We start from the raw sequence: 19,128 nt of genomic DNA on the forward strand, positions 1-19,128 counted from the left end.
AAGCCAGGAGCCAGGTGCTTCCTCCTGGTCTCCCATGCGGGTGCAGGGCCCAAACACTTGGGCCATCCTCCACTGCCTTCCGGGGGCACAGCAGAGAGCTGGCCTGGAAGAGGAGCAACCGGGACAGAATCTGGCACCCCAACCGGGACTAGAGCCCGGGGTGCCGGTGCCGCAGGCAGAGGATTAGCCTAGTGAGCCGCGGCACCAGCTGGACCATCTTCTACTGCTTTCCCATGCCATAAGCTGAGAGCTGGATCAGAAGTGCAGCAGTTGCGACTCGGACTAACGCCTATACGGGATGCCAGCACCATAGGAAACTTAGCCTACTATGCCACAGCACTGTCCCCAGCCCATTACTTAACTGCATTGGTTATTGTTAAGTTTTTTGAGTTGCTGATATATTCTGAATATTAATCCTTTGTTGGATAACTAGCTTGCAAATATTTTCTCCCATACTATTGGATGTTCCTTCACTCTGTTGATTGTTTCCTTTGTTGAGCAGACACTTCTGTGTTTTATAACTCCATTTGTCTAGTTTTGCTTTTGTTGCCTTTGGGGTCTTCTCTAAAAAAATCACTGTCTGCACCAATATCTTGAAGTGTTGCCCTATGTTTTCTTCTAGCGAAATTCTTCAAATTTCAAGAACTTATATTTAGGTCTTTGATCCATCTTGAGTTGATTTTTACATATGCTGAGAGATAGGGATCTAACTCTTTTCTACATATGCATATTCAGTTTTGTCAGCACCACTTATGGTGCAGTGGGTTAAGCTGCCACCTGCAATGCTGGCATCCCATATTAGTGTCAGTTCAAGTCTCAGACGCTCCATTTCCAATCCTGCTCCCTGTTAATGCACCTGGGAAAGCAGCAGAAGTTGGCCCAAGTAATTGGGCCCCTGCCACCTACATGGGAGACCCAAATGGAGTTCCAGCATCCTGGCGTCAGCCTGGCCCAAGCCTGGCTATTGTGGCTTTTTTATTTTTGGAGTAAACCAGCAGGTGGAAGATCTCTCTCTCTCTTTCTCTCTCTCTCTCTCTCTCTCTCTCTCTCTCTCTCTCTGCCTTTCCCCCTCTGTAACGCTGCCTTTCAAATAAATAAAATAAATCTTAAAAAAACATTATACTTTCTCCAGTGTATGTTCTTGTCATCTCTGTCCAGAATCAATTAGCTTGTAAGCATGTGGACTAATTTCTAGGCTCTGTATTTTGTTCCGTTATTCTATGTGTTGTTTTTTACGCCAGCACTGTGCTGCTTTAATTACTATAGCTTTGTAGTATGCTTTGAAGTCAGGTATTGTGATGCCTCCAGCTTGACAGCTTTTGTTCGGGATCTCTTTGGCTATTCTGGATCTGTTGTGGTTTCATATGAACTTTAGAATTTTTTCTAATTCTGTAAAGAATGCCATTGGTATTCTGATAGAGATTGCATTGACTCTCTATAGTGCTTCAGGTAATTTGGACATTTTATTTTTAAAGATTTTATTTGTTTATTTGAGAGGTAGAGCTACAGACAGTGAGCGGGAGAGACAGAGAGAAAGTTCTTCCATCCACTGGTTTACCCCACAAATGGCAGCAGCTGGAGCTGAGCTGATCAGGAGCTAGGAGCTTCTTCTTGGTCTCCCACGCGGGTGTCAAGTGTCTGGGCCAAGTGCCTGGGCCATCCTCCACTGCCTTTCCAGGCCAAAGCAGAGAGCTGGATTAGAAGAGGAGCAGCCAGGACCAGAACTGCACCCATATGGGACACTGGCACTGCAGGTGGAGGACTAACCTACTGTGTCACAGTACCGGCCCAGTTTGGATATTTCAATGATATTAATTCTTCCAATCCATAAACAAGAAATATCTTTCCAGTTCTTTTGTCTCCTTGACAATTTCTTTCATCAGTATTTTATAATTTTTGTTATAGAGATCTTTTACTTCTTCCGTTAAGTTTATTCCTAAATATTAATTTTTGTAGCTATTGTGAATGGAATTTACCTTCTTAATTTCCCTTTCAGCAAGATCATTGTTGGTGTATGAAAGTGCTACTGTTTTTTGTATGTTGATTTTGTATCTTGTGACTTTACTGAGTTGGTTTATCGCTCTAGCAGCTTTTTGGTGGAATGTTTAGGGTTTTCTATGTACAGAATTGTGTCATCTGCAAACATGGACACTTTGACTTCCTTCCCTCCAATTTCAATGGCATTTATTTATTTCTCTTCCCTAACTGCACATACTAATATTTTCAATACTATTTTGAATAACGGTGGTGAAAATGTACATTCTCGACATGTTCTAGTTCAGAAGGAAAGTGCTTTCAGTTTTTTCCCATTCAGTATGATTGGCTGTTGTTTTCTCATATGTAGCCTTTATATACTTTTGAGGTATATTCCTTCCATACCTCCTTTGTTGAGAGTTTTTATCATGAAGGAATGTTGAATCCTCTCAAATGCTTTTCCTGCATTTACTGAGATGACCATATGGTTTTTGTTCTTCATTTTCCAGGCGCTTCATAGATTTCCTTCAAATCAGGATCTATTTCTGTAGTACTAGTGTGTTCTTTTGGAGATGTTATGTTATGCTTCCTTGCTTCTTCCTGTTTCCTATGTCCCTGTGTTGACATTTGTGCATCTGGTGTAACAGTTCCTTCTTCTTTTTGGAGTAGCTTTCATTGGAAAAGGCTTTTTTTTTTTTTTTTGGTTCAGATGGAATATTCATGGTCAGTTGGATAGTTGTTTTTTTTATTTTTTATTTATTTTTATTTTTTTTTGACAGGCAGAGTGGACAGTGAGAGAGAGACAGAGAGAAAGGTCTTCCTTTGCCGTTGGTTCACCCTCCAATGGCCGCCGCGGTTGGCGCGCTGCTGCCGGCGCACCGCGTCGATCCGATGGCAGGAGCCAGGTGCTTCTCCTGGTCTCCCATGGGGTGCAGGGCCCAAGGACTTGGGCCATCCTCCACTGCACTCCCTGGCCACAGCAGAGAGCTGGCCTGGAAGAGGGGCAACTGGGACAGGATCGGTGCCCCGACCGGGACTAGAACCCGGTGTGCCGGCACCGCTAGGCGGAGGATTAGCCTAGTGAGCCGCGGCGCCGGCTGGATAGTTGTTTTTTTTTTTAAAGATTTATTTTATTTATTTGAAATACAGAGTTACAGAGAGAGGTAGAGCCAGAGAGAGAGAAAGAGAGGTCTTCCATCCACTGGTTCACTCCTCAAATGACCATAATGGCCAGAGCTGAGCTGATCCGAAGCCAGGAGCCAGGAGCTTCTTCTGGTTCTTCCACATGGGTGCAGGGGCCCAAGGACCTGGGCCATCTTCCATTGCTTTCCCAGACCATAGCAGAGAGTTGGATCAGAAGAGGAGCAGCCGGGACTCGAACTGGTGCCCACATGGTATGCTAGCCCTGCAGGCTGGGGCTTTATCCAAATGGGCAACAGTGCTGGCCCCTGGGTAGTTGCTTTGGCTTTGGTTCTAGGTGAGCCCAGAAGTATATCTACTGAGTGATTTCTTCAGCTTTACTAAATGTCAGCAGTGTCTATGAATGCCACACTTGTCTAATCATGCAAAAATCTGCAGCAGTTTGTGAAGTTCACTTTGAAATAGATGGGGGCTTCCAATGGTGTGTGTCTTCAGACCCCAGAGAGTTGGGTGTCAATCACACTAGGGTTTGTGATAGCGTAGCTATATTTCTGACACTGTGGGACCCAGATGAAGCTGTCCATCTGTTCCATCAGGCAAGCCTGAGTAATGTTGCAGCTTGAAACTCCAATAGCTGTGATCCTGGAATTAAGTGATGAGGATGAGACCTTCCTCAGGTCCTGCTGTGTAGATGTGGGTGATGCTGGAGCTTACAGTACCAAAAATCCTAGTCCCAGCACTGGGGGATGTGAAGAGAATTTTGCTCAGGTTCCTTGGGGGTGAATACAGGTTATTCTGGATGTTAATGCAGTGGAAAGCACAGATCTGGAACAATGGAATGCAGATGGGGCCTTCTCCCGGTGCCCAGGGTGGGGAATGTGGGACTTACAGAACCAACAGTGACAATCCCAGAGCTGCAGGACACAGAAGGGATTGCCCATCTTGTTCCTCTGGGGCATGGGTGACTCTGAGGCTTGTGCTCCAGCCACCCAGTGTCCTGTGTTAAGAGATGCAGCCGGGCACTTGCTCAGGTCTGGTCCTCTGGACTTGTACATAGACTGCTGTTGGCACCAAGCCCCAAGAAGTAGCAGGGAACTTCCTAGTTCATGCACAGTAGGTGTGGCTCCAGGGCTTGTGCCCAGTAATCCCACAGCAGCAGGATGCTGAGGGGCCTGCTCTCTGTCCTTTGGAGCACTGGCTCTGACTCTGGGGGTTCTGGTAACAACAGCGCTGCTTGCTGTCTGCTAAGGCAGAATGCGGTGTCTTTCTTTCTTTCTTTCTTTCTTTCTTTCTTTCTTTCTTTCTTTCTTTCTTTCTTTCTTTCTTTTTTTTTTGACAGGCAGAGTGGATAGTGAGAGAGAGACAGAGAGAAAGGTCTTCCTTTTTGCTGTTGGTTCACCCTCCAATGGCCACTGTGGCTGGCGATTGTGCAGATCCGAAGCCAGGAGCCAGGTGCTTCTCCTGGTCTCCCATGTGGGTGCAGGGCCCAAGCACTTGGGCCATCCTCCACTGCCTTCCCGGGCCATAGCAGAGAGCTGGCTTGGAAGAGGGGCAACCGGGATAGAATCCGGTGCCCCGACCGGGACTAGAACCTGGTGTGCCGGCGCCGCAAGGTGGAGGATTAGCCTATTAAGCCACGGCGCCGGCCAGAATGCAGTTTTTAACAGCGGCGGTACTGCAGCAACTTGGGTCTGGGGGCTTGGGGGTGGAGGGAGGCACTATGGGTTCCTTTTTGGGACTGAAGCAGTTACTCAGACCCCAGTCAGGTTTCTAGGCTGGATTTAAAGCAAGGGAGGACTGTGGGATTCTCCTGTATTTAGAGCTTTGGGTCTGTGTCAATGGCCGGGCACATGGAGCTTTTTGCTTATCCTTTCCTGGCAACAATGGCAGGGAGCCAGAGTAGGAGATGCAGCATGCTTTGTTCCTCTCTGCTGGCTTTTGGAGTCTGTGCTATTTACAGTTCTCATCACGTTAAAAATTTATTTATTTATTTATTTGAAAGTCAGTATTATGGAGAGAGAGGGAGACACACACACACACACACAGAGAGAGAGAGAGAGAGAGAGAGGTCTCCCATCTACTGGTTTACTCCCCAAATGGCCACAATGGCCAGGGCTGGGCCAGTCCAAAACCAAGAGCCAGGAGCCTCATCCAGGTCTCCCACACAGGTGCAGGAGCCCAAGCACTTGGACCACCCTCTACTGCCTTCAGGTGCATTAGCAGGGAGCTGGATCAGAAGTGGAGCAGCTGGGATCTGAACCAGTGCCCATATGGATGCTAGCACTGCAGGCGGCGGCCTTACCTGCTATGCCACGATGGCGGCCCCGCCCATCACTTCTTCACTGAAGTTTTCTCTCAGTCAATTTACTGGAAATGCGGTCCATCCTTTGTTGTCCTGGTTCTTCTTTGTGGCAGAGGCGAGTGCAGGGCCTCTATTTAGCCATCTTGGATTCTAATCTTGCTCCCTTTAGGATTAGAAAACTGACAATTCAAGCCGGCACCCGTGGCTCAGTAGGCTAATCCTCCACCTTGCGGCGCCAGCACACTGGGTTCTAGTCCCGGTCGGGGCACCGATCCTGTCCTGGTTGCCCCTCTTCCAGGCCAGCTCTCTGCTGTGGCCAGGGAGTGCAGTGGAGGATGGCCCAAGTCCTTGGACCCTGCACCCCATGGGAGACCAGGAGAAGCACCTGGCTCCTGCCTTCGGAACAGCGCGGTGCGCCGGCTGCAGCGCGCCTACCGCGGCGGCCATTGGAGGGTGAACCAACGGCAAAAAGGAAGACCTTTCTCTCTGTCTCTCTCTACTGTCCACTCTGCCTGTCAAAAATTAAAAAAAAAAAAGAAAACTGACAATTCATCCAATCACCCAACAAATATGAACTGATCAGCTATTATGTGTAAGGGACTATGCTAAATTTTGTAGGGCTGTAGCTGGGAAAAAGACATACGTCCTTCACAAAGCTTACATGATCATGGGGGAGTCGGGTAACGAGGCAGCCACATTACATGCAGTAAATGCCATGATAAAGGCAGCGCGTGGGAATCACAAGCGATGACTGTTGAGAAGGACCAGGGAAGTTCCCTGGAGGGAAGGAGACCTGAGCTGAGGCAAGAGGAATGCATGTTGAAGAGATAGTGAGGTGAAAAGGAAGGGACTAGAGTCCGGGTAGAGGAAACATCTTGTGAGGAGGCCCAGAGAGAAGATCTGAAGAGCTCAGAGTGGTCCAGTTTGAGAAGAAAGTGTGTGCGTGTGTGTATAGGGGACATGAAGAAATGAGACAAGGGACTGGCATTGTGGAGGAGTGGGTTAAGCTGTCACCTGCGACTCCAGCATCCAATAAGAGCACTGGTTCAAGTCCCAGCTGCTTCATTTCTGATCTAGCTCCCCGCTAACGAGCCTGAGAAAGCAACAAAGGATGGCCTAAGTACTTAGGTCCCTGCTGCCCACATAGGAGATCCAGATGAAGCTCCAGAACCTGGTTTTGGCCTGGTCCAGGCCCTGCCCTTTCCCAGCTATGTGACCGTTTCAGGAGTGATCCAGCAGATGGAAGACATCTCTCTCACTCTCTGTCTCTCTCTCTCTGTCTCCAACTCTGCCTTTCAAATAAATAAATAAATAAATAAGCCCTTTAAAAAAAAGAAATGAGACATGAAGCAGGAGAACTACTCAGGAGCTAGATCAGGAAGTCCTGTAAGCCAGGGTGAGCAGGCAGGACTTGATCTTGAGGACAGCGAGGCTCAGAAGGGTTTAGAGGGGGCCATGAAATGACCAGATCAGGGCCATGAAATGATCAGATCAATGTTTTAAAAGATCACTCTGGGTGGCGGGCGCCACGGCTTACTAGGCTAATCCTCCGCCTGTGGCGCCGGCACCCCAGGTTCTAGTCCTGGTAGGGGCGCCGGATTCTGTCCTGGTTGCCCCTCTTCCAGGGCAGCTCTCTGCTGTGGCCCAGGAAGACAGTGGAGGATGGCCCAAGTGCTTGGGCCCTGCACCCACATGGGAGACCAGGAGAAGCACCTGGCTCCTGCCTTCGGATCAGTGCGGTGCACTGGCCGCGGCGGCCATTGGAGGGTGAACCAACGGCAAAAGGAAGACCTTTCTCTCTCTCTCTCTCACTGTCCACTCTGCCTGTCCAAAAAAAAAAAAAAATCACTCTGGGAGACCAGCGCTGTGGCATAGCGCCACCTGTAGCGCTGGTATGTGGATGTTCAAGCCCCAGCTGCTTCACTTCTGATTCAGTTCCCTGCTAATGTGCCTGGGAAGGCAGCAGAAGATGGCCCAAGTTCTTGGGCTCCTGCAACCACATGGTAGACCCAGATGAAACTCCTGGCTCCTGGTTTCTGGCTTCAGTCTGGCCCAGCCCTGGCCATTGCAACCATTTGGGAAGTGAACCAGAAAGATGGAAAACCTCTCTCTCTCTCTCTCTCTCTCTCTCTCTCTCTGCCACTGCCTCTCCCTCTCTCTCACTCTGTCTTTCAAATAAATAAATAAATATTTTTTTTTAAAAAAAGAGAGAGGCCAGGTTAAATCCTTTGCCTGCAGTGCCGGCATTCCATACGGGCGCCGGTTCTAGTCCTGGTTGCTCCTCTTCTGATCCAGCTCTCTGCTATGGTCTGGGAAAGCAGTGGAGGATGGCCCAAATCCTTGGATCCCTGCACCCACGTGGGAGACCTGGACGAAGCTCCTGGCTCCTGGCTTTGGATCAGTGCAGCTCCGGCTGTTGCGGCCATCTAGGGAGTGAACCAGCAGATGGAAGATCTCTCTCTCTCTCTGCCTCTCACTGTCTGTAACTCTACTTCTCAAATAAATACATAAAATATTTTTAAAAAATAAAATAGAAAGAGAAAGCTCATTCTCGTTTCTGGGTGGAGATGAGAAACTAGGGTGGGGGGCATTTACAAATAAAGGCAGAAAGACAAGTTAGGAGGCTGTTGCTGTTCAGTAGAGACATGATGAAGGTTTATACCGTAACGGTGGCAGTAGAGATAGAGGTAAGCAGTTGGATTTGGGATATATTTTGGAAGTAGAGACAACAGAACTTACTGGTGGATTAAATGTGAGGAGCAAATGAGAGGGAAGCCTCAAAGATGCCTTCTAATTTCTGACTTGCACAACTAGGAGGCTGGAAGTGCCATTCATGGAGTTGGGGGATCCTGAGGAAGACACCTAACAGGAGGGTGAGAAGTGAGTTCAGTGTCATGTTGTTTGTGCTTACGGGATCACATATCCTATGACCAGTTTGCCCTCTGGATCCAAAAACCAGGAGCAAGGATGAGGCTACAGACACAGTCGTGAGGGCCTGAGAGTGGGTGAGGTAGCCCAAAGAGGTTGGGGGATGCCACATCTTGCGCAGTGGCAATGCCTTCAAAGGATTCCCTATTTGTTGGTATCTGCTTCACTGCAAACCCTAGAAGGGAGGCTTAGAAGGCACTTGCCAGAGACCTTGCGATTTGGGGCAAAGAGCCTGTCAACAATCCAATTCTTATTCTGTCCCCCAACCCTGCGCCTGCTTCCTGTCATCCCTCAGCATCCTGATATGACTGGAGTTTCCTAAATGTTTATCTAGTCCAGGGACCAGGTGCCATTAGGAAATTCAGTTTCTAGCTCCCCCTGCTGGAAGAGCCATAGGTGATTCTCAGGGGATGCAAAGTCCATCCCAGCCCTTTCCTGCTCCTTCGGGTTTCCCACAGGACAGAATCCTTTCACCCAAAAAGAGATCAAAACCTCAGTCCCAGTCCCCTTCTCCACACCCAAACCGCACCATTTTGTAAATCTCCAGCTGGAATTAATTATCTATCAGGGAAGCCCAAATTAAATCCTGTTTCCAAATTGCTTTAATGTTTTCTGCCCCAAACCCGCTCTTGCTCTCCTTGTCTAGGAAGACTTCATTTGGTTTATATCTGGCTCCAAAAACCCTCTCTTCCATTCTCAGTCCTGAAGAGCAGCATTTAGATGCCCAGTTAGCCTCCCTCCTCCGCATCTGCAGGGAAGCCACGGTCTGGGCTGGGAAGAGCCACTAGGTTGGGAGTCAAGAAACCCAGGTTTAGGCCGGCGCCGTGGCTCAACAGGCTAATCCTCCGCCTTGCGGCGCCGGCACACCGGGTTCTAGTCCCGGTTGGGGCACCGATCCTGTCCCGGTTGCCCCTCTTCCAGGCCAGCTCTCTGCTGTGGCTAGGGAGTGCAGTGGAGGATGGCCCAAGTCCTTGGGCCCTGCACCCCATGGGAGACCAGGAGAAGCACCTGGCTCCTGCCATCGGATCAGCGCGGTGCGCCGGCCACAGCGCGCTACCGCGGCGGCCATTGGAGGGTAAACCAACGGCAAAAGGAAGACCTTTCTCTCTGTCTCTCTCTCTCACTGTCCACTCTGCCTGTCAAAAAAAAAAAAAAAAAAGAAACCCAGGTTTAAGTCTTGCTTCTACCACTGGTTCAGGATGTGACCCTGGATCCGTCACAGTCTTATTTATTTTTTAAAAAAAGAATTATTTTATTTATTTGAAAGACAGAGTTGCAGAGAGAGGTAGAGCCAGAGAGAGGTAGAGCCAGATAGAGGGGGTCTTCCATTCCGCTGGTTCACTCCCCAGCTGGCCGCAATGGCCAGAGCTGAGTTCATCCAAAGCCAGGAGCCAGAAGCTTCCTACAGGTATCCCACGCGGGTGCAGGAGCCCAAGGACTTGAGCCATCTTCTACTGCTTTCCCAGGCCATAGCAGAGAGCTGGATCGGAAGTGGAGCAGCCAGGACTTGAACCGGTGCCCATATGGGATGCTGGCAATGCAGGCTGGGGCTTTAACCCACTGTGCCACAGCGCTGGCCCCCACGTTCTTATTTCTTTGTGGAAATTCCCTTACTGTGGCATTGGATTGGACTCTAAAAAAATGTTCTAGAGCTTGTGCTATGGTGTAGTAGGCTAAGCCTTTTCCCATTCAGCTCTCTGCTGATGGCCTGAGAAAGCAGTGGAAGATGGCCCAAGTGCTTGGGTCCCTGCACGCATGTGGGAGACCTGGATGAAGTTCCTGGCTCCTGGATTTGGCCTGACTCAGCCTTGGCTGTTGCAGCCATTTGGGGAGTGAACCAGTGGATGGAAGAACAAGCACACACTCTCTCTGTAACTTTGCCTTTCAAATAAATAAATAAATAAATAAATACTCTTGAAGAACATTTCCCCCATCAATATTTTTTGGGGGGTGGGCAATGGCCAGAGCTGGGTTGATCTGAAGCCAGGTACCAGGAGCTTCTTCTGGGTTTCCCACATGGGTGCAGGAGTCCAAGCACTTGGGCCATTTTCCACTGCTTTCCCAGTAGCATTAGCAGGGAGCTGGATGGGAATTGGAGCAACCAAGATTCGAAACTGCGCCCATATGGGATGCTGGCACTGTAGCTGGTGGCTTTACTTGCTATGCTACAGCACTGGTCCCAAATAAAATCGTATATAAAAAAAATTTAAGCTCTAGTAGTAAGAACCTGACTGTTTTGCTCACCACCCCAATTTTTTTTTTCTGCTCATTCACCCAAATTGTTGCCTGTCCATCTTGTAAAGGCCCAACACCTATTTATTAAATAAACAAGTAAGTGGGCCGGCACCGCGGCTCACTAGGCTAATCCTCTGCCTCCGGCGCCGGCACCCAGGGTTCTAGTCCCGGTTGGGGCACCGGATTCTGTCCCAGTTGCTCCTCTTCCAGTCCAGCTCTCTGATGTGGCCCGGGAGTGCAGTGGAAGATGGCCCAAGTGCTTGGGCCCTGCACCTGCATGGGAGACCAGGAGGAAGCACCCGGCTCCTGGCTTCGGATCGGCGCAGCGCCGGCTGTAGTGGCCATTAGGGGGGTGAACCAGCGGAAGGAAGACCTTTCTCTCTGTCTCTCTCACTATCTAACTCTGCCTGTCAAAAATTTAAAAATAAATAAATAAAATAAAATAAGTAAGTGAATAGGTGAATGAATGCTTTACTTCACCTGTCAGGTGTTATTTTCTTCTTCTTTTTAAAAAAAATTTATTTATTTATTTGAAAGGTAGAGTTGAGAGAGACAAAGAGTGAGAGTGAGTGAGAGAGAGAGAGATAGAGAAAGTTATCTTCCATCTGCTGGATCACTACTCAAGTGGCAGCCACCACCAGGGCTGTGCCAGGCCAAAGCCAGCCCCCTGTTAGGTGTTTTCCATATGTAACTAGTGTAGTGTTCAAGACTTTCTGGGGGGGGGGGCCGGCACTGTGGTGCAGCAGGTTAAAGCCATGGCCTGAAGCGCCAGCATCCCATATGGGTGCCAGTTCGAGACCCAGCTGCTCCTCTTCCCATCCAGCTCTCTGCTATGGCCTGGGAAAGCAGGAGATGGTCCAAGTCCTTGGGCCCCTGCACCCAAGTGGGAGACCCGGAAGAAGCTCCTGGCTTTGGATCGGCTCAGCTCTGACTGTTGCGGCCAATTGGGGAGTGAACCATCAGATGGAAGACCTCTCTCTCTCTTCTCTCTCTCTCTCTCTCTCTCTCTCTCTGTGTAACTATGACTTTCAAATAAATAAATAAATCTTTAAAAAAAAAAAAGACTTCCTGGGTTGGGGCCACTGCTATGGTGCAGTGGGTTAAAGTCCTGGCCTATAGCACCGGCATCCCATATGGGCACCAGTTAGAGTCCTGGCTGCTCCACTTCAGATCTAGCTCCCTGCTAATACATCTGGGAAAGCAGCAGAAGATGGTCCAAGTCTTTGGGTCTCTGCTCTTCCTGGCTCCTAGCTTTGGATCAGCTCAGGTCTGGCCATTTGTGGCCATATGGGGAGTAAACCAGCAGACGGAAGATATTCTCTTTCTCTCTCTCTCTCACTCTTCCTCCATTCCTCCATCCTTCCCTCCCTCCCTCTCTACCTCTTTCTGTAACTCTGTCTTTCAAATAAATAAAATAAATCTTTTTTTTAAAGACTGCCTGGGCTTGGAATCTAAATTCACTACTCACAAGCTGTGTGAAATTTAGCCCATCTTTCTGTGCCTCAGTTTCCTCATCAATAGAGGATAATAATAATACCTTACAGAACCTAACAAGGTTGTCATGAGGATCAAAAGACTTTGTACATGCAGGATCAGCATTGTGGCATAGCAGGTAAGGCTGTTGCTTGCAACACCGGCATCCCATACTTGAGTGACAATTTGAGTCTCTGCTACTTTGCTTCCAATTCAACATCTTGCTAATGTGCCTGGGAAGGCAGTGGAAGATGAGCCACGTGCTTGGGCTCCTGCCACCCAGGATGGGATTCCTGTCTCCTGACTGTTTCAAATATTTGGGGAGTGAACCAGTGGATGGAAGATTCCTGCCCCCCCCCCCGTCTTGCTCTCACTATCGTTCTTTCTCCCCTTCCCTTCCTCTCTCTATGTCATTCTGCCTTTCCAATAAGTAGATACATCTATCTATATATTTAAAAAGACTTAGTATATGTAAAACATACAGAACAAGGCCTGGCACTTTTGTGCTATATGAGGAGTTTTCAAAATGTTCATGGAAAATGCATGTTATGAAAAAACAATCCACGGATTTAAAAACTTTTTATACCAAAATAAACTTACCTTTTAATTCCATTTATCATGAACTTTTTGAAGTACTCTTATGAGTAATAGTGAATTGTTCTTATTCTGCCTCATCTATCTCTCCATTTACGCATTCTGAACACTCCTACAAAGCCTCATTATCTTATTTCCGGTCTGTGAGTGCCGGTGAGTCAGTGTAATTTGCAAATTAAGTTGCAAGTTTTGCTTTTAAAATTTTTTATTATGGAAATTTTCAAACATAGAAATAGAGAGAAGAGGATAATGAACCTCTGTAACAAGCTTCAACAATTATCAACATTTTGCCAATCTCTATTCATCTATAGCCCTCTCTTTTTTTCTCCCTACTGGAGTATTTTAATGTAAGTCCCAGATGTCATATCACTTTGTCTGAAAATACTCCAATATGTGTCTCTAACAGATGAAGGCTTAAAAAAACCCCACAACAGTACCATTATCACACTTAAAAATTAGCAATAATTAGGGAGGGCCTTTGAAACCCCATTCCCTTGGGAGAAGCTGGGAGATTGGGAGCTCTCGCTTCAGGGTAGAGGAGCAGCCAAGAGAGTTAATATATGTAAAGTGCTCTGAACAGGGCCTGTCACACATTAAGTGGGATATAGCAGTAACTATTATTTTGATTCTCTTTTATTCTCTCCATTTATGCACTCTTACTTCTGGGCTGTGAGCATGGATGACCCAGAGCCTGTGCTGGGGAGTTTCCTGGGTTGTTGGTGCCCCGCAATGCGAGTCAGGACTCCAGACTGCATCAAGAAGGGCCCAAAGGAAGTAGCAAGTATAGGACTGTGGGGAATGGCAGGAGAGCCCCCATTGCTGGGGAGTGGAGCCCTGCAGCTCTATGGAAACAGGGCTGAGCAAATCCAGTACTGAAAGGCCAGGTCTGTGGAAGGTTGCTCTTTCTTCCCCAGGGTTTAGGCCTGTGGGGTCACTGTGAGCTGGGGAACAGAGAAGCAGTAGAGAGGTTCTGCAGGGAGTTCCTGTTTGCATTTCTTCACAGCCCACAGAAGGGCAGCTGCCTGCAACAGCAACCCGAACCCTGTTTTGCTGCATTTCGAGTTCTCAACACTCCTAGAGATGTGAGTGATGATGGCGGACTATGAGTCTAAATACAAAAAGAGATGGCCTTCCTTGGACTCCAGAGGAAGATTTTTGTGCTCCACCTCTCTTGTCTTTTCTACATAATTCCGCCATATCTCTCCCCTATTCTCTTCTTCTCATCCTTCAGGTACCCAGGGCACCTGGACAGTCAACCTACTCTTAGTATGCACATGCTGCTGTAACAAAATACCATGAAATGGGTAATTTATAAAAAAGAATAGAAAATTTACTTCTCACAGTTCTGGAGGCTGGAAAGTCCAAGATCAAGGTGCCAGCAGGACTTATGTCTTGTGAGTACTGCTCTCTGTTTCCAAGATGGTGCCTTGTTGCCTCCTCTGGAGAGGGAGGAAAACAGTGATCTTCAGTGGTAGAAGAGCAGATGCATGAAAGTGGCCTAAATTTGTTCTCTCCAGCCTTTTGATAAGGCATTGATCCATTCGTGACTTAAGCATGTGCTTAAAGGTTTGCCTTAAGGGACATGCATTTTGGTACATTGGTTAAGTCCTAATTTGGGGCGCCTGCATCCCATATCCAAGTGTCAGTTCAAGTCCTGGCTACGCTTCTGATCCAGCTTCCTGCTAATGTACTTGGAGGCAGTTGATGGTGGTCCAAGTATTTGGGTCCTTGTCATTCACCTGAAAGACCTAGATGGAGCTCACTTCTGACTTTAGCTTGGCACAGTCCTGGTTGTTGTGGGCCTTTATAGAGTAAACCAGGGGCTGGCACTGTGGTTTAGTAGGCTAGATATGCTGCTGTGCCAGCATATCATATGGGTACCAGTTCGAGGCCTGGCTGCTCCTCTTCCAATCTAGCTCTCTGCCGTGGCCTGGGAAAGCAGTGGAAGATGGCCCAGGTGCTTGGGCCCCTGCACCCACGTGGGAGACCTGGAAAAAGTTCCTGGCTCCCTGACTTGGGATTGGCTCAGCTCTGGCCTTTGCAGCCATTTGGGGAGTGAACCAGTGGATAGAAGACCTCTCTTTCTCTCTATAATTCTGCCTGTCAAATAAATAAATCATAAAAAAAGAGTTAACCAGCAGATGGAAATCTGTCTCTCCCTTTGTCTCTGTTACTCTGCCTTTCAAATAAATAAGCCAATTGTTTAAAAAAGGTTCTAGGGGCTGGTACTGTGGCACTGGTTTGGGTTCTAGCTGTTCCACTTCCAATCCAGCTCCCTGCTGGTTTGCCTGGGAGGGCAGTGGGGGATGCCCTGGGTGCTTGGGTCCTTGTGCCCATATGGGAGACCTGGGGGAGGCTTCTGACTCCCTGCCTTTGGCCTGGCTCATCCCTGGCTATTGTGGCCTTTTAGCGAGTGAGCTGGCAGATGGAGGGTGGGTCTCTCTGTCTCTCTGACTCTGGCTTTCAAATAAATGGATAGATCTTAGGAAAATTTTTTTTAAAAAGTCCTAGGGGCTGGTGTTATGGCACAGCAATTAAAAGTGCCCACTTGGGAAAGCACTGCAAGATGGCCCAAGAGCTTGGGCCCCTATACCCACTTGGGAGACCTGGAGGAAACTCTTGGTTCTTGGCTTCAGCCTGGTCTAGCCCTGGTTGTTGTGGCCATTTAGGGAGTGAACCAGTGAATGGAAGACCTTTCTCTCTGTCTCTACCTCTCTTTACCTCTCTGCAACTCTGCCTTTCAAATAAATAAAGTAAATCTTTTTTTAAAAGGATCTACCTATAATACCACCAACACATGAACTTGGGGTACATTCAGACCAAAGCACACCCCTGGATAACATGTTATAAGCAGTGTGGAACAATGAAAGAGCACAGATTTGTGTCCATTTCAACCAGGTGTTGAATTATGACTCTGCCATTTCCCAGATGAAGAGCTTTAGATGAAGTCACTCTCTCTCTGAACTGGTTTCTAGTTCTGAAAAACATAGGGAATAGTACTATAGTTAACAGAAGGCTTAGAGCCACATACTTATGACAGAAACATGGAAAACAGCCTATCTTCTTTTTTAAAAACGACTAATGTATTTCGAAGGCAGAGAGAGAGGGAGCAAACGAGCAGGCTGGGCCAGGAGCCAGGGGCTTCTTCTGGGTCCCCTGCATGGGTGCAGGGGCCCAAGCACTCGGGCCATCCTCTGCTGCCCCTGCCAGGCACACCACTGGGACTGGCGCTGTGGCTTAGTAGGTTGAGCCTCTGACTATGGCGCTGGTATCCCATATGGACACAGGTTCGAGTTCCAGCTGCTCCACTTCCAATCCAGCATTCCTGATAATGGCCTGGGAAAACAGTGGAAGATGACCCAAGTGCTTGGGCCCTTGCACCCACGTGGGAGACCCGGAAGAAGCTCCTGGTTCCTGGCTTTGGATAAGCCCAGCTCCATCTGTTGTGGCCATTTGGGGAGTGAACCAGTAGATGAAAGATTCTCTCTCTCTCTCTCTCTCTGTAACTCTGCCTTCTCCTTCTCCTTTTCCATTTATTTACTGATTGGAAAGGCAGAGTCAGAGAGGGGCAGACTTAGGGGCAGAGAGAGAGAGAGAGAGAGAGAGGTCTTCCATCCTCTGGTTCACTCCCCAAATGGCCACAATGGCCAGAGCTGGGCCTATCTGAAGCCAGGAGCCAGGAGCCAGGAGCTTCTTCCGGGTCTCCGACATGAGTGCAGGGACCCAAGGACTTGGGTCACATTCTGTTGTTTTCCCAGGCACATTAGCAGGGAGCTGGATTGGAACTGGAGCAGCCAGAATTTGAACCAGTGCTCATATGGGATGCTGGCATAGCAGGTGGTTCTGCACCCATGTGGGAGACTGGAAGAAGTTCCTGGTTCCGGCCTGGCTCAGCCCAGCCACTGCAGCTGTTTGGGGAGTGAACCAGTGGATGGAAGATCTCTCTCCCTCTCTGCCTCTTAAATGTATAAGAAATAAATCTTTTAAAAAGTTTTATTTAACTATTTTGTTTTTGAAAGGAAAAGAGACAGACAAAGCTGTCTCATCTGCAGGTTCATTCCCTAGATGTTCACAACAGCTCCTGAAATCAGGAGCCGGGAACTCAATTGAGGTCTCCCACGCACTTGAGCCATCATTTGCTGCCTCTCAGGGCAGGAGGCTGTAATTGGAAGCTCAGCCAGGACAGAACCAGGCACTCCCATATGGGATGTGGACGCCCCAAGTAGGGTCTTTATTTTTTTCTTAATATTTATTTATTTATTTGAAAGGCAGAGTTTGGGCGGGGGGAGAGGGAGGAGAGAGGGAGGGTGAGAGAGAGAGAGAGAGAGAGAAAATCTTCCATCCACTGGTTCACTCCCTAAATGGCTGCAATGGCTGGGGCTGGGCCAGCCCAAAGCCAGGAGCCTGGAGCTTCTTCCGGGTCTCCCACGTGTGTGCAGGAGCCCAAGGACTTGGGCCATCTTCCACTGCTTTCCCAGGCCATAGCAGAGAGCTGGATCGGAAGTGGAGTAGTGGGGACTCCAACCACTGCCCATATGGGATGCACTGCAGCAGACAGCAGCTTTACCAGCTACATCACAGCACCCGCCTCCCAAGTAGGGTCTTAACCACTACTACAAATGGCCACCCCTACTTCTTAAATGAGAGCTTTGGCTTAGTTTTTTAATTTTTTAAAAAGATTTATTTATTTGAAAGTCAGAGTTACACACAGAGAGGAGAGGCAGAGAGAGAAGTCTTCCTCTCTCCCCAGTTGGCCAAAACGGCTGGAGCTGTGCCTATCCGAAGCCAGGAGATTCTTCTGGGTCTCCCACACGGGTGCAGGGGGCCATCTTCTGCTTTCTCTGGCCATAGCAGAGAGCTGGATCAGAAGTGGAGCAGCTGGGACTTGAAGCGGCGCCCATATGGGATGCCGGCACTGCAGGTGGCGGCCACACCCGCTATGCCACAGCTTAGTTCTAAGATGCTTTTTCGATGTGAGTTTAAGTCATGGGAACTACGCCTCCCAGGGTGTTTAATTCCAAGCAGACTCTGTGTCAGGCATCGGCGAGCAGGAAAAGGAGGGTGTCTGGAGATGCAGGTTTGGGGTGCGCAGGAGGTGGAGGTCTCCAGGGGCCACTACACTGACACCGTATCAGGCAGTCTCTCTACTCATAAGGATATTACACACGAATTCACTGAAACACAACTTGGACCGAGTTGGAAAGGCGACAGGATGACGTAATCTAACCCGCGCCGCAAACGCAGCGATTACCTCCTAGCTCCAGCGAGCGTAGGCGCAGGCGCAAGACCTTTGTGGGCGGGACTCAGGCCGTGGGGCCGGAACGTGGGGCCACGGACTGGCTGGCCGCGAGACCGACAGTTGGCCGTGCCTCATTGGTATGCGCACAGAGCATGCGCGGGGCGGGAGCGAGCGAAATTCAAGCTCCCGCCGAGATACGAGAAACTCAACTCGGTCATGGAGCCGTCCCGTGGATTTGCGGAAGCCGAAGCCTTGAGCCCAGAGCAGGCTGCTCGTTACTTGAGGTATGTTTGGACTGCCAGGCGGACCTAGCTCGCAGGCCCTGTCTCGGAGTGCCGGTGGCGGGGGGGAGCGGAGTGGCTCTTGGACCCTCTTGGGGGCCCAAACTGCTAAGGCGGAGCCTTGTGATTAGCGCGGGCCTGAGAATCAGCTCTGGACATGGGTCAGACTTCTAAAGCTTGGAGAACCCTCAGGGCCCCCTCTTCTGGTCAACTAATCCTCCAGTCCGAGCCCTTTCAGAGCTAGAATCTTTCCAGACTACCAAGCCCCAGGCCTAGGAAAACACCGGCCTTGCCCCCAGATTGCTCATAATCTTGTAGTGGAAACGGACTGGCAAATCAATAATTGCTATAATGTTCAGTAAGTGCTGTAAGACGTGTGAAGTGCGGAGCGCAGTGTTGTAATAAAAGAGGTTACCGACTACAAGGGTTAGAGGAGGAAATATTTGAGCGATATGTTGAAAAATGATTAAGTATTCACAAGATGGCTAAGGGGAGGGGCATCGTGATGTGGGGATGAGCATTTAAAAGTTTTTAAAATTGTGCTAAACTACACATAACAAACTTTACCATCTTCACGATTTCATTGGTATTATATTTAACACCATTGGTGTTACATTTACATTATTGTACAATCATTGCCACCACCCATCTCCAGAACTTTAATTTTGCAAAAGAGCAACTGTACCCATTAAATAACTCTACTTCCTCCTTCCCCAGCCCTTGACAACCACCATTGTTCTGTTTGTATGCATTTGACCATGTTATATTCATTATATAAGTGGAACCATTGCAGGATTTGTTTCTGTGCTTGGCTTATTTCACTTAGCATAGGGTTCTTGTTGTATCATGTAACAGGATTTCACTTTTAAGACTGAGTATATACCACACTTTGTATGTCTGTTAAGCTTACTTGGGTTGCCTCCATCTCTTGGCAGTTGTGAATACTGCTGCTATGAACATGG

At 48.6% G+C, this 19,128-nt stretch overlaps 1 protein-coding gene across 1 annotated transcript in view; it reads left to right on the plus strand.

Annotated features, from left to right (window-relative positions):
- Nucleotides 1–18,005: 18,005 nt before the first annotated feature.
- The window catches only part of ERCC6L (ERCC excision repair 6 like, spindle assembly checkpoint helicase), a 41,561-nt gene continuing 40,438 nt past the window's right edge, over nucleotides 18,006–19,128 (plus strand). The window contains exon 1 of the mRNA XM_062183968.1: nucleotides 18,006–18,169. Within this exon, the coding sequence (XP_062039952.1) occupies nucleotides 18,102–18,169 (68 nt within the window). The 5' untranslated portion in view covers nucleotides 18,006–18,101. The remainder of the gene's footprint in view (nucleotides 18,170–19,128) is intronic.

Source organism: Lepus europaeus, chromosome X, assembly GCF_033115175.1.
Source record: "Lepus europaeus isolate LE1 chromosome X, mLepTim1.pri, whole genome shotgun sequence".
Taxonomy (NCBI): domain Eukaryota; kingdom Metazoa; phylum Chordata; class Mammalia; order Lagomorpha; family Leporidae; genus Lepus; species Lepus europaeus.